General features: G+C 41.9%; 2 protein-coding genes across 6 annotated transcripts in view; one reads left to right on the forward strand and one right to left on the reverse strand.

Moving 5' to 3' along the window:
- The window catches only part of LOC146789683 (uncharacterized), a 678,567-nt gene that overhangs the window by 652,813 nt on the left and 7,942 nt on the right, over positions 1 to 17,812 (forward strand). The window contains exon 5 of one of the 2 annotated variants that reach the window (XM_085631998.1): positions 2,872 to 2,987. The exons of the other annotated variant lie outside the window; for it this stretch is intronic. Coding sequence (XP_085488124.1) covers positions 2,872 to 2,961 — 90 coding nt within the window. The 3' untranslated portion in view covers positions 2,962 to 2,987. Of the gene's footprint in view, positions 1 to 2,871; positions 2,988 to 17,812 lie in introns of those variants that run through there. 2 annotated transcript variants of the gene reach the window in all.
- The window catches only part of DPP6 (dipeptidyl peptidase like 6), a 2,129,336-nt gene that overhangs the window by 117,545 nt on the left and 1,993,979 nt on the right, over positions 1 to 17,812 (reverse strand). For all 4 annotated transcript variants that reach the window (XM_085631994.1, XM_085631993.1, XM_085631995.1 and 1 more), the window contains exon 18: positions 8,500 to 8,598. In XM_085631994.1, the coding sequence (XP_085488120.1) occupies positions 8,500 to 8,598 (99 nt within the window). The remainder of the gene's footprint in view (positions 1 to 8,499; positions 8,599 to 17,812) is intronic.

Consider the following 17,812-nt stretch of genomic DNA (forward strand, 5'->3'; position numbering starts at 1 on the left):
CGCAAACAGGGAAAGTTATTTTTTATTTTAGAAATAACGAAATACCCCCTATTTTGTACTGGCATTCTAGATAGATTCATATTAACCTCGTTTGTGTTCTAATTAGAGAACATATTAACATTTCGGTTCAAGCAGAGTGTTGCGAAAACATCTTCCGTCACACTGGCAGATTACTGCTGCGGGAGCAATGCTAATGGGCGGCAAATAGGATCAATAGCCCTGGGACAGCTGGAGGCAACCTCTTTACTGTGGTGGGTAAAAATAAACAGGCAATATTAATAACTCATGGGCCCTGCTGATTCACTGACTGCGAGGCCTTCGAGGCAGAGCAAGGAAACAACGTGAAATGCACAAACAAGCAACCATTTAGTGCTTGTGAGACAAATACAATGGAGTGCTGACTGAATATTGCATTGGAAAAAAAAGAAGCAGGCTCTGTAACCTGTGATATTACCTATCACTTGTAGAAACGCAGTTCAGGCCCCATTAAGAGATGCCTGTTAATTAGAGGAGGAGATGCGAGGGCAGACGTTATCATTTCTGGTCAGTATCACCCCCTACCCATAATCCAAGTAATTCCGCTCCAATTTTGCCTTTAAGTAGAGCAGTTTTAGTGTGGTAAAATTTGATACACAAATACCACAATGAATAGCCTGGTCTATTTCAGGGGGAGGCATCGCACCAGAACATGTAACAGGTAATGAATTCAACTTATCCCAGTTCAGGCGCAATCCCGGTTCAGAGCCAAAGTCCCCCAGCACCCCGTGAACACCCGCCACATCTGAGCATAATCCCCACAAGATAATAGTAGGTCATCTGCATAAAGGTAAACATAACAAGCATTGGCATAGCCAATAGGTCTCGCTTTTGGGACCTTCTAAGTATTTAGTTATGCAGCACAATATCCTTGGTTCAACCACATCAACTGCTGCGTGGCTAAACACTTATAAGGTCCCAAAGGCGAGACCTATTGGCTATGCCAATGCTTGGTGTGGTTGTGTGTGGTTGTGTGTGTGTGTGGTTGTGTGTGTGTGGTTGTGTGTGGTTGTGTGTGTGGGTGCGGGTGCAGTTGTAGGTGTGTGTGGATGTGTGGTTGTGTGTGTGGTTTTGTGTGGTTGTGCATGTGTGTGAGTGTGGTTGTGCATCTAGTTGTGTGTGTGGTTGTGGTTGTGTGTGCATGTGTGGTTGTGTGTGTGTGGTTGTGTGTGTGTGGTTGTGTGTGGTTGTATGTGTGGTTGTGTGTGTGGTTGTGGTTGTGTGTGTGGTTGTAGTTGCTTGTGTGGTTGTGTGTGTGACAGTGTGTGTGACAGTAATACTAAAAGCATCTCAAAATAAAGGAACACAAACATCGAGTTTGTGGAAAGAAAAAGCACGTTGTAAGTCAAACGGGCGCAGCAAAGCATTGACACAACAAAACAAGATCACTTAGCGAAGACTGAGTGCTGATTATGGATACACACAGCCCATCATCTTAAGAGTTCGATTGCAGCCAATGTGCACTCAAACCTGCCCCCTCCTTGTGAGTTGCACCCCATATTTCATGAGTTATAACTGCTGCACCCACCATAGCGCTTTGAGATCTAAAGCGCTACATAGGTCTAATCGACTAACCAGTCGCCAACATGCTGTGCTTTTAAAGAGAATGTGCTAAAAGTTTCCAGCTTCCTCATCATGTCCTCATGAAAGCACCAACGAAAGGACTCCCTGAATGGTGCAACGGACATGAAGCAGCCGCTGCGATCAGAAATAAACAATGTGAACGTTGTCCAGTTTCACTGTAACATTTCCTTAATGTTCTTTAAGTCACAAAACAGTAATACTAAAAGCATCTCAAAATAAAGGAACACAAACATCGAGTTTGTGGAAAGAGAAAGCACATTGCAAGTCAAACGGGTGCAGCAAAGCATTAACACAACAACATGTTCTTTGAACGAGAACATCAAAGGGGCGCCGTGAAAGTGATCGTGGGCGAAAGTGAAAGTGATCGCGGGCGCTTAATTTAATGAGCATGATGAGGTTTGCCATATGGTGCCTCTGCTCCTAAGCGCATGCCCGCGCACATGCACTGTATGTCTAGGCTGGTCATGGTAGCACTTTTTTGAGCCCTCACAAAAAGTCTTGCCAGACCAGCGCATGCGCTGGGTCAGGCGAGACCTAAAAAGGGGTCCTCTAATTAGAGTCCCATAATTCAAGGCAGTTCCTGTGCATATTTTCCTCTGGCTTGCATCAGGGGGAAACTGTGTGCAGAAGTAAGTTTGGTTCTACTCAGTACTTTTCTGCACCCGAAATATAACCTGTAATCGGGTAGGCTGTCCTGGGCATACCACTCTGCCTGACTCCTGATGAGCTCAGATGTAGTATCAAGAGTACCCAGTTGATTAAAAAAAAAAAAAAAGAATAAGTCTCTAAGTTTAAGGCTCATGACTACTGCTATCCTAAATGTTCTCATATGTTGGCAATTCACAAAACTACATAGGAATTAGCCTAGAAATGTATGAACCTTTTCAGGCATGCGCAGGCAGACAATCAGCATATATTGAGAGTGGGGAAATAGGTATTTGCGCATTTTTCCAAATTTCTCCTCCATTGAAAAATTAGGTTTTAGGTGACAGGAATGCACCATGAATGTTTATGAATACTCACAGTTTCAACTTTAATATATGAGTAGTTGAATATTCCCAACAAAACTCCTATTGCTCAAATATGAAAACCCATGTCCCATATCTTTCCCAGAACTATGCCTGCGGAAAATCTGCCCCCTTGGTGGCCTTTCCGCAGTTGAAGCTGTAGTCAGTGTTAAATTTGGGCCGGTGGTTGTAGGAGGGTCCCAACTCATTGGTGGGTACAAACACTTATTTTTTTTTCCAACAGATTTTGATCCAGCGAAGAGAGAGAAACACAAAGGGAAGGAGGAGAAGGAGATGGTCGAAATACAGCGACAAATGGAGAAAAAAGGGATGACAAAAACCTGCAAGAGTGAGATAAAGGTATTGATTGTCCGGTGGTGGATTAAAGAAGCATGTGGTGCAATTGAGACTACAGAGCCTTGGCATTCGGCATGCTGACCATTGATAGCAGGGGCCTCGCGATTCAGAGGAAAATCTTGGGTCCCGGCACTTACTCTTTTACAAGTTAAGCAATGGCTATACTTGCAAATTCAATGGTGTGCAGATCTAGATCCAATGATTCATGCTACTTCAATTGTGCTCACAGATTTATTTATTTTATTAAAGGGTATTTGTATAAATTAGATCTAGCCACAAGGGTAGGGGAGCACTTCATAGAAAAAGTTATGAGTACATTAGTAATGACTGGGGAAGCATAATGTAGACAATAGCTGACACAACAGGGCTAACTTGGCGTGGAATTTCAGGAGGAGGGCAGAATGGAGTAGTACTTCATTAAGAAAGTTTTAAAGAGGTAGTATTTCAGGAATTTCTTGAAGATTATCAGGTCAGGTGACACTCATGTTCTTCAGTGCATGAGGAGTGATTGGCGTTGCTTATCAAGTTGAGCATGGCATTAATGAGATGAATGGATGTGAATTTAGAAAGTATTTATGTGGTATGTTCGGAGGAATAGTTGACAAGGTTTATGTTCTTAAAGTTATGGTGATTCTCTAAGATTTTCTCAGAGTGGAGGAGAGATGTTGAAAGTATCTTCAGCTCGGGTTGAGATGGAACTTTTCTGTGCCAGGTTCAGATAGTGTTTAATCATCTGCAATCTGAAATCCTCTTGAGCAGTTATCTGCTTAAATAATTTGTTTAATGGTAAATTTTGTTTTGAAGATTTTAGGAGTCTTTGTAGACACTTCTATAACTTTTCAGGTTTTTTTGAGATTCAGCTGTGTTTAGTTTAGTTTTCTCCGTGTTTTCCGGGATTCTGACTTGTTGTTTGTTGCAGTTTGCTGTAGCTTATGTCCCTTAAAGAGCAAGAGCTTGAGCCTTTTTGATAGATGTTAGTGAGAGTGGTTCAAGATTGCTGAAAACTTTTATAATTGTCTCAGTGTAGTACTTTACTAGTTTGTTGTTGTGCCCTGCATGTTTTTGAAAGTACACACTAGTTTAGGTCATCAGTAGGTGATAATATTAGAATGTTGTTCAGAGATCTTCTTTGAAATTGTGCAGCGTTTTTCAGGATACATGGAACCATGCCAGCGGGGCAGTTTACTCTACATGCTCACAATGCCTACAGTTGAAAACATCCATACAGTACAGTAAATGCACAGGAGGTGATGATGTGCATACCTCTAATTCTGTGTTCCTATCTTTCACTCTATAGCCCTGTAGCCTTGCATTCCAGTCAGTGAATAATATTTATTTTAGCCACTAGGGCCATAAAAGCACATAGGATAAAATCACATTATTTATCAAATATAGCAGCATCGTGTGAAGTATAAATCTTGAGTGGAACTTTTTGCATACATTCACATCAGTTGTCTTGTATTAACAAATCCATCTCTTCTGAACGCCCTCAGGACGAGGGTGGTACACTGTCCATACAAAGCTTGTCCATTATATTAACCACACAAAAAGTAGCAAAGAGTGCATGTGTGAAGAGGGCAATGTCATTCGAATATTTACAAGGGCGCATAAATAAAACATTTAATAATAGCCATCCAGATACAGAATAAAAAGGACTGATTCTTATAAAATGTGATGGCTATGCCAAAATAAAAATAACAAGAGTAAAAATTCATTATATTATAAAACACCTTTGCCAATAAATAATTTAAGAAAATAGATACATTAGCAAGGCTATAGTTGCATTCAATCAATTTAAAAGAGAGGGTACCTATACCAGAGTACCTAGTAGTTATTGTTAGCCTGTGGTTGACCTATGGTGTCTTCTTTAGAAAAGCTCTGAGTGTGCACCACATTGAATACAGATAGAGCGAGATGGAAAATACGGTGGGCGTATCAGTGGCGTACTTGAGGAGCCTAAGGGCCGCAGAGCAATGTCTAGACCCCATATTCCTACACAGCTGTAGCAACCAGGGAGACCTTGACCTCCTATATGCGGGACAGAAGAAAAGCACATGCATTTCCGTTTCCTCTACGTGCCCACACACTGGGCAATCTAGACTACGGGTGCCCGACCACTTATTCGTAAAAGATCAGAGCGGGAGCACCCCGTGTCTGAATTGGAGGAAAAGCGTCTTCACTAGGAGAGTCTGGATATAGTATAACGCCGGCTCCAGTCTGTATTGGAATTTTACTTTCATAAACCTAAGGGTTAGGTACCCAGACTTAGACCCCCTCCACAGCTGGGCCAGTTTATGTTCTCTATGGGTCTCAAGGAGTACTTTTCTGGGGATCATGGGACAGATTTGTTCAGGAGAGGTCCACAAGTTTGGCCTCCCCAGGGCCTGGCAGATGTTCCTAATGTAAGCCAGCCAAGGGAGTTTCCCTGCTCCTTGTAGACTCATAACTTCTCTCAGCTCATCTCTATATGAGACTGGTTCGGGAGTGCACCAAAGGCGTCGCCAGTATAAGAGGGGTCTGGAGGAGATTACATCTGCAATAGAAATGATCCCTAAGTCCCTAAGTCCATTCTGAGGGGTATTGAGGGAGAACTAGCAGGAAGGCCAAAGAGTTGCCTTTCAAACGAGTTCTTTATGAGTGATAGGGTAGCAGATGAAAAATTACCCCATAGTTCTGCTCCATACAAAGCGGCACCCCTGGCCTGTACCTTGTAGAGTTCAGCCACAGGGCCTATCACTTTATGCATGCAGCTCTTATATACCTTAGCAATGCCCCCCGTGGACTGGGACAACTTTAAGCTAGCTTACTTTATTTGTGCTCCCCAATCCTTACATTCCTCTATTCCTTCATCTCGCCTCTTGTATGCTGTGCCTCCTTTCGCCATACATTTCCCTACAAATCCACCAGCAACCCGGTACAAACTAATTATCCCTCTTTGCAGTCTCTGTGGAGAGGTTCTGCATTTCAGGGGAATGGAATCTCATTGTCCTTTTCCAAAGTGCCTAAACAGATTGAGGTGCAATGAGGGGCTTCTAGAGAAAGCCTGCTCTGCTCTGGAAGACTTAAGGTTTGGTGCTCACAACTCTGTTCATATCTAAGCCCTAAATGCACACAAAAACTCACCCAAAATACTGGGGCCCAGATTTACTAACATTTTGCACTGTGTAAGCATCACAAAAGTGATGCAAACCTGTGGGAAATATTTATTTATTTATTCATTTGCTGGAAAGTTGTCCAAAAGTTACACAAAACAGCTTTGCTTTACTCTGCATAAAGGGGGTGTTACATGGGTGGCACACGGGCATTCCCATGCAACCACTCATGCTTTTTGATTTGTAAACCCTATCTACTATCAATAGTAGGCAGGCCTTTCTGGCAAAAAATAATGCTGCTTCGAAGCAGGTGTTAAAGAGGAAAAATGCTTTTATTCTCCTAATGATTCCCACTTTGCATATTAGCTGTACAGCACACATCCAACGTGTGAAATGTTTTCAAGTTAGTCCAAGCATAGTATTTTGTACTGGAAGGGCAACCCTTCCACTACAAAAGCTATACAAGACTCACGCAGACACCCTTGCACTATGGTGCAAAGATGTGTGCACAGCACTCAGCAGCCTGATTGTGCACCGGCACTAGGGCGAGGGGAGGAAAGTGTCATTTCTCTGTAGATATGGTGCTGTCGTTCTCTCTCTCAAGCAACACAGCACAGTTGTTTTTCGGGCTGTGCGACGTTGTGTGATTTTTAAAAAAAAACTGGGACTGACATGATTCAATTTTCAATCAGCATAAGGCAATAAAATGCATTAAGATACTCATTCTCTCACTCATCCACTCACCCACTCAAGCGATTACCGAAAACTGCACAGGAAGTTAAGAAAAAACTGAATACTGGGCTATACACCAATTGATTTTTATAAAAGCTTTTTTTTATGATTCTCACTGAGAACCTTGTGAGTACCACTGCGATAACGTAGTAATAGCGAGAAACAAAAAGACATTGCCACTGCTTCTACACTTTAACCCCTTCCCCGCTCATGACGGAACCGCTCCGTCATGAGCCACGGTTGCCGTGTGCTCATGACGGAATGGTTCCGTCATGACACGACCGTTGGCGGCCGCTCCGCCCACGCGGCGCTGTTTCCCCGCCTGTGCGGGGGGACAACGCAACTGGGCGGAGTCATGACGGAACCGTTCCGTCATGAGCACAGCTCAACTGTGGCTCATGACGGAGCGGCTCCGTCATGAGCACAGCGCCACCGCGCTGCCCCCCCGCACCTCCCAGCGCCGCGGCGGAATTCCCGCCGCGGCGAAGGGGTTAAAGACATTTCAGCCTGCTCTGATGGGTATCCCGAGAGCTTCTCAGCACAGAGCTGGCTTTTGCAGCTTTGGGAGGCAGCACGGTACAAAGGCACAGAGGGTGGTATTGGTGGATGGCAAGTGGCCCGGAATTATTTTTTACATCTGGGACTGGGAGGTTAGGCCATGTTTTGTATGGCTCCCCCAATGCTCCTCTTCCACTGTGCAGCAGTTGAAAGCTGTGGCCGTTGATTTTGAGAACCATACATAATATAAAAATATAGACGGGACAACAATGAATCATGGGGATGTTTTTGATGTTGGGGTTCTGAGTTGTCTGATGTCTCTCAGAGCCCCTTTGTGAAAAAATCCCACTTTTCACTTATTCACTTTTACTTATCTATAATTCTGTAGGTTACATACTGCTCTGTATACCCTGAGGGCAATGGCATACAGATGTGTTTAAATATAAATTATTTCTGCTACATAATTAATTGGAAACATGCGAAGAGTATATATTGTTCCTATTACATTTTCTTCTATCTGCATCTTGAGGTTTAAGGGAGAGCTATACCTTAATAGAGAACGTTGGTAGATGATACCAGATCGTACAAATCAAGTAGGAATTTACACATTGGAACTACACATTTCACATATTTACTATTCATTACAATCCCAACATATGTACAATTTTAAACGAAATTAAATGAACTACTTCGAACATAAGTACACACTTTTCTGCCAGGTGACAAATCTGCTGTAAGAAGTAGGCCTGTGTGAAATGTTTTGTATGCCAGTGTATTCTGGCGTACTTCCCAAGTTTGCATCTTGAGAAATAGGTGAAATTGTGACTATTATGCCTAATGTAAAGTTTTGCATGATTTGTACCTGTAGAAGACTGGTTCAAGTAGTAAATGTCTCACAAAAAATAATTTTCTTCTTGATCCAGTCTCCTTCCCATATATCATATGATTTTGCTGTGCGATTTATAGCCTCACAGAAATAAAATTGTATGAGATACCAGCAAAATGTATTTTGTGTAAAAACATAATTTGGGAACAATTGTGCATAGATCACAAAAAAAAAATACACAAACCTATAATTGAAACCCAGGTCCAAAGGACTAAAAGCTGCACATGTACTCACGAGACCACCTCCTCCACTACTCCTCAAAACTTCTACCACAAACAGACATTCAAAAAGAACAAAAAAAACTTACTGTAATCCTCTATTTTGATTTCTCGATATTCCACTATCGGCATTTGTCTCGTTTCCATTGCTTGTTTCACATTCTCATTTCTTTCGAGCTCAATTATGTCTGTAAAAAAAAGTTTGGAAGCAAAACAAATCATGTTAATGCTACTCACTCATGAGTAAGATATTACATTTTGGACTTACTTTAGGACAAAATTACAAACAATCCTGCTTGAGGCAATCAATTTTACATGCATTTAAAGTTTTGATCATTGCATCTTCAGGACACAAAAATGACAATGCTTCACCTCTCAGATATCGAATGTACTCTGCATTTATTTCTCTTCCTGGCCTTCTCATACACACGCCACTTTCTGTATCGCTTTATGATACTTACATTATACCACTGAACTATGTCCTATTATATTTTGACTTCCTTTATTTTTCATTTTTGACTCTAAGTTCAAGTGTAACGTCATTTTCTTAAAACTGCAGTGAAAATGTAAATGAATGACTTACACCTAAGTGGAAAGGAAGTTTTCACAAACTATGCTGCTGCGACTTCCGGCACCTCAGACCAATCAGTGACATGCGTCCAGTCCTGTTCAAACCAGTGCTCCTCCATTGCAGTTTACAGTCATGCACTCAAGTAAAGCGCCTAGCCATAGCCAGAGTTTGTAGCCACCGAGGGTCACGACCACCATTTTGGCCCCTTGCTCCATCCCCTACTTTGCTTCCCATTTCGTGTTTCCCGCTAGATGGTGGTCAGGGGTTTCCTGAGGTGGAGTGCAGGGGTTTGAGCCTGTGAGGTCATGCTCTCAGGTGTGCCTTATCACACGGGCAGGCTTCTTGGTATCCCCGCATGACACCAGCTGAAGGAGCTCGCCAGAGAAGCGCTTCATTTTCGTGCTCCCATTTCCAAAGTCCAATCTGCCCTGCTTACATTTCTCCCACATACCATGACAATTGATGCAGACCTGATGGCACTGTTATAGTCCCATCCACACTGTACCCCATTTTCAAAGTGACTCCGACTCCATCACCAGGCTTACCCTTCTCCTAACATTTTCACACACACTTGCCACCTCGACTGAACTACTGCCTCCACTCAAAATCCCCCCTCCCTTCCAATATAACTTTCTCTCAATAAAGTCACAGGGATACAATTTTGAAAAAAATTGCATTTTATTGACACGTGTTTCAATGACTTCACTAGATGCCAAATTAGAAGCCATGTCAACACTAACACAGAGTTAGTTTTTTAATCTTCTTTACCTGTACTACTCACTGTTATGATTTTTTTTTTAATACACATTTCAAGAAATACGTAACCAATCAAAATTCTAGACTTTTTAATAAAAAGATCTCTAGACGAACAGTAAAAGTAACAGTGTGTCACATAAGATGTAATGGTTCTCCTTCTCAACCCTTCCATCCAACAGAAACTAAATTAATTTCGACATATTTTCTGTGGTTTCTGAAACTGCCTAATCATCATCAATTTATGTTTATTGGGATAAAAGTCTATTACACAATCAAATACATTGAAATATATTACTAAATACATGCATATATGGGTTAAAATGAACGAATATTGATTTCTACAGAAGTTAAAAAATGGTCCAGTCCAAGTGCTGTTACAGAGTACGGCATATCTACAAAGAGACTTTTTGCAGCTAAGCGGCACAATACTCCATATTTGAAAAATAGAAGGAACCCTATCAATGGCACATAGTGAATTGCTCATTGCAATATATAAGAGATTCTGCGTAAAACTTGGACAAAAATGCACATTTCCGAGCTATTTGATTTGCCTCTGTTCCCTTTTAGTCTAGAATAATGCCAGGTTACATCATTAGCTGTGCAATTATCAGGCTGTGCGCTTACATTTTGTTCCCCCATTTACTGAGCTTGGCAGCTATGTATCATTGAAACATGTTGCCTCACAGTTGTATGACTATAGTGTCACAGTTAAAGGGGAGTTGGGAATTGTAGATCTGTACTTAACTATTTATACTGACCTTCATGGTATAATGGTAGTCGATATTCTGCATTCAAAATTTGTGGGTCGAATTTAAAAAACTTGATAAAACCGATATCAGATTGTAACTTATTTTATGCACTGTATAAATTATGTATTGTTAACTGATTAATAAAATTGTTTTCAAGATAATCTTTATTATGTACACATGATATTTAATGGTATTGGCTGTTTGATTTTTTTTTTAATGAGACAATTGTTTTTAGAATGCTTTTATGGTTGTATTTTCTAACCGAATAAAGTTGCATTGAATTTATAATACAGTGGAACACCCGGCTACTGCCATAGTATTTGTCCATGGTGCAATTTGGGGATGTTTGTGCTACGTTTCTAAATACCATCCTCACAAAACTCTCTACAAGAGTGCTTCTGTAGTGATATTCTAATATAGAGAAACTCTATTGCAGTCCTTGAACCTCTTCAGCGCTGCGCGGATTCCCGCACAGTGCTGAAAGTTCTGAGCGCGGGCGGGGCCATGACGGAACGGTTCCGTCATAAGCACAGCCCAACCGACGTGCATGACGGAACCGTTCCGTCATCGGCGTCGAAGAGGTTAAAGACCGATATGATGTGTCCCTTCTTTGTGGAAGGGCTGTGCCTCGTGTTTCTGAATGTAGGTATGTTAAAAGCAGCAATGCTAAATAGTCAGAGAATATTCATATAAACTAGTACAAATAAAAAGGAGTGTGTCCTCTTTCCACTTCTACTAGTAGAGAGGGGGACATTTGGTCCCGATTTGCAAAGGCATGTAAGAGTACGTAAAAAAGTACTCTTGCAGTAACTACTTCCCGTACTCGTGAAAGCGATGTGTGAATCGGCCCCATGGAGAGGAGGCAACATGCTTGGCATGGATTGAGCTTGACGTTTTATCTGTAGGGTGGGTACCTCTAAACCACCTGTAGGTGGTTTCGAGCTACCCACCCTACAGATAAAACGTTACGAAGTTACAACGTTTGTCACCTTAGGAAAACAAGACTGGCAGAGTTATAATTTCGCAGGCCCAGCAGCGGCTGGTGGAGGGAGTGCCGCGGAGAGGCGGGGGAGGTGCAGGGTGGGGGGTAGTAAACTCCAGCTCACGGCCGACCGGAGTAATGTAAATAAATAAATAAAACAAATTTCATTGCACGTCCTCAAACGACAAATGCGTTTCAGAGCGGCCGCGTGCAATGAAATTCATTTTATTTATTTATTTATTTACATTGATGTGCCCCGGGGAAAGTACAGTCGCAGACTAGTCTTCCCCCAGGGTCGTTCGCGCAGGGGAGGACCAAGCAGGGTTAAGGGGTGGGGTTAGGGGGTGGGTATAAGAACGCAGGGGAGGAAGAGAACTTCCTCTTCCTGCGTTCTCAGCACCATCGGGAGGGTAGCGATAAAAGACCACCCACCCGCCCTGCAGTTACTAGGGTTTTGGGGTAGGGTTGGTAGCGTGCCAGTTTAGGACGGGCTGCTGGGTTGGCGATACTTGGGAGGGGTGGGGGAGTCAATAGCAGGCGTACCCATCCCTCGGGGGGGAATGGAGGAGTCAATGGCGGGGGGGTGATGGAGGTATGAGGGGAATGCCAGGGGATGATACGAGATCGGTGAAATGGAGGAAGAATGGAATGGGGCATGGAGTGGTAGAAGTGAGTTCGGAGAGTGAATGGAGGAAAAATGAGGTTGGGGGGTTGTGGAGATTGTTATTGTTGTTTATTGATTGAGTTGTGCAGCCTGGTCCTAATAAATGGCCTTTTACGCTTAAAGTTAACAGTGTGGTCTGTTTATTGCGCGATACTCTGGGAGACCGTGAGCCGGAGTTTACTACCCTCACCCTAGCCCTCCCCACGCGGCACTCCCTCCACCAGCCGCTACTGCACAGGCCTGTGGTATACATATGACATAAATAGAAAATACTGCCCAGTGTTATTTGAAACATATTTTCCGATATGTCTTGCAACTGCCGTAGCATGAAACCTGAAAACGTGCAACAATGTTTATACACGAGAGCGTCACAGCAACAACATTAAAAAACTGAAAATGTCATTATCATCCATATCAAGCACATAAAAGCGCCATCCATGCCTGTGGCCCCACTGCAGCGTCTTCCAGTTTTCAAAAAAAGTCCCTGCTGTTTCCTGTCACACACTGCTGCCAACAGCAGCGCGGTTCCCACACGGAAGCCGAGCTACTGCTCACAAATGGGAAGCCATTTGCCAAGCCTGCTACTAGCTAAATAAACACTGCTTCGTTATTCGACAGATTAAATGACTCACATACAACAGTAGGGGAGACACACACAGAGACACAGTCTTTCTCTCTCTCTCTCCCTCCAGTATCTACCACATAATGTCTGTGAGTAGCTCAGATAGCCCTGAATCTCCATCGTATAATGATTACTTAGAAGAAAAACTCAAATTATTTGTGGATTTTCCACTGGTCCCATCTGATTTTATTTATGAAAAAAATGAAGGTATCAGTAGACTATATACAATTGAAGTACACATAATCATATTGTATTGCAGTTGCATTTATATAGCGCTTACTACCCTGACGAGGCACTGAAGCGCTTTGCATGCTCATGAAAAGATCATTTTCTCAGTTGATGCTTGATTTTTCCCTCTCAAGCGCGGCTCCTCTCTTATTAAATTCATCTCATTTTAGAAATGTTTCAGCCAACAAAATTATATCGTGAATTTCAAAGGATGGAAAATAATGAAAATAAAGTTGTGCAATTTAATGTGAATATTGAGGCATCACTGAAGGGCATTCTTAATCACCTAAGCAATTTTTCACTTGAAAATAGATAATTCTTCTTAACATTTTCATATGTACTTTGCTACTGCTGACAATGATTGCTTGCCCTTTGCCGCCTCATCATCATGTTAATAATGTTTATTTATATTCACATATCGCATATTATATCACATAGTCAAATGTGCTTACATAAATTCACATACTTTTGATACAAGTATGCTGTGATTAAATTTTTCATCTAGTGCAGAAGATTAAAAATGATATGCAAATCCTTTCAAACTACTTTCGTTGCCTGCGCCTGCCCATTTAATCATCCATCATCTCATCTCCATCTCAAGACAGCTCTGATTAATGTTTTAAAAGAATTGTGAAAAATGAGTTATCAATTGACATTGGCAGGGGTTATGAAAACTGGCAAATAAAAGTTTGTAATTTGAAATAATAGCTGCTGCCTAAATCACAAATAAGCATTCAAGGGGAATTTTCAGCTTTACTTTTTAGGTCTGACTTATAGACTGCTTCAGATGTCTCGCCCATCTCATGTAAAAAAAAAAAACATAAATACACTGGCCTAGAGGCACTGAAACTGCATCAGATTGTCCACAAACCCACACACATCGCTGGACATATCCTGGATGTCATTTTTGCTAATACTGAACTAGTTACCTATCAAACTATAACTCCAGCCACATGGTCAGACCATCACTCGCTTGCTTTTCAACATAAAACAACACTAAGGGACTCACCTAAAACTAGCTTACATCCATCCACCTATCGGCCATGGAACCAACTCAATTTGGAACACTTAGAAACACAACTAACATCAAGTACAAATCTGGAAACAATAACTTCGGTTCAAGATTTATATGGGTGGCTACAGGAAGGTTTTGACATCCTGATACCACTCAAAACCACACAGCAGCACAAAAGAAATAAAACGCCTTGGAGAAACTTCGAAATAAAAGACATAAATCAATAAATTAGAAAGCTGCAATGTACCTGGTTCAAAACAAACGCCAAACAAAACAAACTTCACCTACAAAAAATTAACAGCTTATACAATTCAGCTATCAAAAAAGCTAAGAAAATGTACTATTCAGACAGAATTCAAAATGCTAAATGTGCAAATATAGAATTCTATAAAATACTCAATGAATTTTGTAAACCAAATTGCCTAGAAGGAACTCATCCTGTACTCAAGATTTTACAGACAAACTGGCAAATCATTACACAGACAAAAAAGACACAGTGGACTTATACTTAAAACAGAAACAAAGCACCAGCACTAACCCCTGTACAAAACAACAATCCAAGAATACTCTAACCCAGCCTCTCTGTTACTTTCAACACAACTCACACAATGAATTTATGGACCTGATCAAAGCAAGCAGGCCTGCCGGCAGCCCTTCCGACCCCTGTCCACCACAAACTTTCAAGACAATTCTTTTAACAACCCCTGCTGCCACTCCAGTAAGAAGAATCATCAACGATTCCTTAACTACCGGAATATTTCCAGAAGAACTAAAAAAAATCACACATCCGCCCTTTACTGAAGAAAATAAACTTGGACCCGCTGAACCCTGACAACTACAGACCCATTACAAATGGACCTTTCCTGGGCAAACTGATAGAAAGAGCAGCGTTCGCCCGGATGTCACAATTCATTGAAGAGAATGACATACTCTCAAATTTCCAAACAGGATTCCGTCTGGGAAGAGGCACTGTATCTGCCATCCTTGCCATCTGGGATGTCCTGAAGAATACAGTTGACCGCAGCGGGGTTGCTGTGCTACTCCTCTTGGACCTCTTGGCTGCCTTTGACACGGTTGACCATGACACTCTGAAACAAAGACTCTATGAAGCCGGCATAGAGCGGACTGCTCTAGACTGGATCACGTCCTACCTTCGAAACAGAACTAATGTCATCCATACCCCACCTTTCTCGTCCAAACCATATTCCACAAAAGCAGGGGTCCCTCAAGGTTCTATCATCTCGCCCATGCTTTTCAACATCTACATGAAGTTATTACTGGATCAATTTCACCTCACGTGCTATAACTATGCAGATGACATGCAAATACTCCTTCAACTGGAATGCAGCAAAGACATTGAAAAATGCCCAATTTTCAGTTGTCTCAGAGCCGTGGATCAGTGTATGCCTTGGAGCCATCTCAAATTGAATGCTTAAAAAATGGAAATACTCACATGGGGCGATTGGAAACATTACAACCCACTTGCCGCCTGGCCTGATGTACTGGGATCACCACCTAAATTATCAAAGGAAGTAAGAAACCTCGGAATAATCATGGACTCCAAGCTGTCGATGAATGCCCAAGTGGACAAACTAGCAAAATCAAGGTTTGTCATGATAAAAACGCTGCAACGAATTTTCCCTCATTTGGGATTTCCGCACAAGGTCCAAGCTACCATCTCCCTTGTTCTGTCCAAACTCGATTACGCCAATAGCCTCTACCACGGATCACCTTTAACGACCATGAAAAGACTACAACGGATTCAGAACTCGGCTGCCAGACTACTCTTGCATATCGAACCGCGAGACCACATCTCACCTGCCTTGAAAGCCCTGCATTGATTACCGTTTGCCAGAAGATCCACGTTCCAGCTACTTTGTATCACCCACAAAGCAATACATGGGATGGGACCGCTCTTCATCAGGAATAAAATCACCAAACACGTTCAACAAAGGAACCTACGCTCTAAAGGGGCATCTCGCCTCAAAATCCCCAAGAGACAAGAAAAAAACCATGGGTGGCACATCCTTCTCTGTTCAAGCAGCCAAACTAGGGAACTCTTTACCCCCCCAACATAAGATCCACAGACAACCACCTTATCTTCGGAAAACTACTCAAGAATTGGCTCTTCCCCACATAAGCACCATATGCAAACAGAAATTTACAGCATATTCCTCTGTATATAAGCATTTATTTTCACTATAGATATGTACCTATCTTTGTGCATTGCTTTGAATAAACATGTAGAATAATTATGATGTTGTAAATAAATAAATACATTAAAAAAAAAAAAACATCTTTGGTCTACATGTACTTATTTCCATTGTGCATCTATGTACCTTCCATGTACTTGGATCTGTGTGTCTGTTACCTTTCTCCTGAAAAAGCATATCCAATGTACTACCCTATTTTTCATCCTGTACCTCTATCAATATCTTTAATCTATATATACTTACCTCCTTTATGCATTTATATACTTTCAATGTACTTATGGATCTATATATTTAGCACTTTCTTCTAATTTAGCATTTCAAATGCACTACCCTATTTCTAAGTCTATACTTCTCTCAATAGATCCTCTGGCCCAACCTTCTGACTCATCTCAAACTTCTTTCTACTACACTTTATCATGCACTACCCTATCTCTCACCCTATACATCTATCAATATATCCTCTACATCCACTCTCTCATTTATCCCAAACCTCATACCACTACTATGATCCCAAAATAACCCCTAGACTCTCTCCTACTCTACCCCTCCTTGCATCATCTGACACCTATTTTACTGTACCGATCCTCCAAAACAAATCTTTATAAACTCTCCCCTCTGACTCTTCCCCTCAAAAAACCCTTTTTACCCATCCAAAAGCCTCCTCCTACTGCAATGACCTAAAAAAAAAAACTCACTCTTCTGTCCCTCCACAATCCTTTTCAATCAAATAACAGACCAACATGTTCACTTCTCAATTTCCATATTCCACTATACTAATTCACCACTAATCCTTTATGGGTCCTAGAGTAGTGTGCTACTCGCCATCAGGGTTACCAGCACTATATATACGCAAACCTTTTTAGGTCTCGCTGAGCCCAGCGCATGCGCTGGCTCGGAGAGACATTTTGTATGTGAGTTTTCAAAGTGCTGCTGGCTGGCCTAGCGCTTGCGTTCACGCGCGAACCGCTAGCCTTCAGCAGCACTTTGAAAACTTGTGTGTCATCGCGATCACTTTCGCTTTAACAGCAATCATGATCGCGATGACACACGCTTTCAATGCTTGTTGCTTTTACTTCCAAACTTGTATTTCAATGACAGTTGTATACCTTTCAGTACTCGGTACCGATTTAAGGCACTTCGCAGGATACTTCATTTAGGTTTGGACCATTGATACATTAATTCTTGGGAAGCCCTGTGGAGATAGAAAAATGGGTGTCTAGGATGTGCTTTCTGAATTTGCATACTTTGTATCAGGCAGAAGGAGAGCAGGAAGTAAGTATTGTGCATCCGCAATGGAACTTACGTGCAGCCCTGCGCTAACGTGAGATGCACAGTTTTCATTGGTGCTGACGGTTATAGTATTTGCCCTCGCCTTCCCCGTGTATCTGTCAGTCGCTGCTGTACTCCGCTTTTGGGAAGCATGCATAATTGACTGACTCAAATTAGTGTGTTTCTGTATTTTCTGTTCCCGATGTAAATGTTTCCACATCAGGGTTGTGATTTGTGTAAAAAAGAAGCCATTAATCTTACACTGGTTGTTATTTGGTTTTGTGTCACATGGCAATCATTTGTTGCACTGGAAATTCTCAGAAGAAACCTCCT

Source organism: Triturus cristatus, chromosome 10 (genome assembly GCF_964204655.1).
Source record: "Triturus cristatus chromosome 10, aTriCri1.1, whole genome shotgun sequence".
NCBI lineage: Eukaryota > Metazoa > Chordata > Amphibia > Caudata > Salamandridae > Triturus > Triturus cristatus.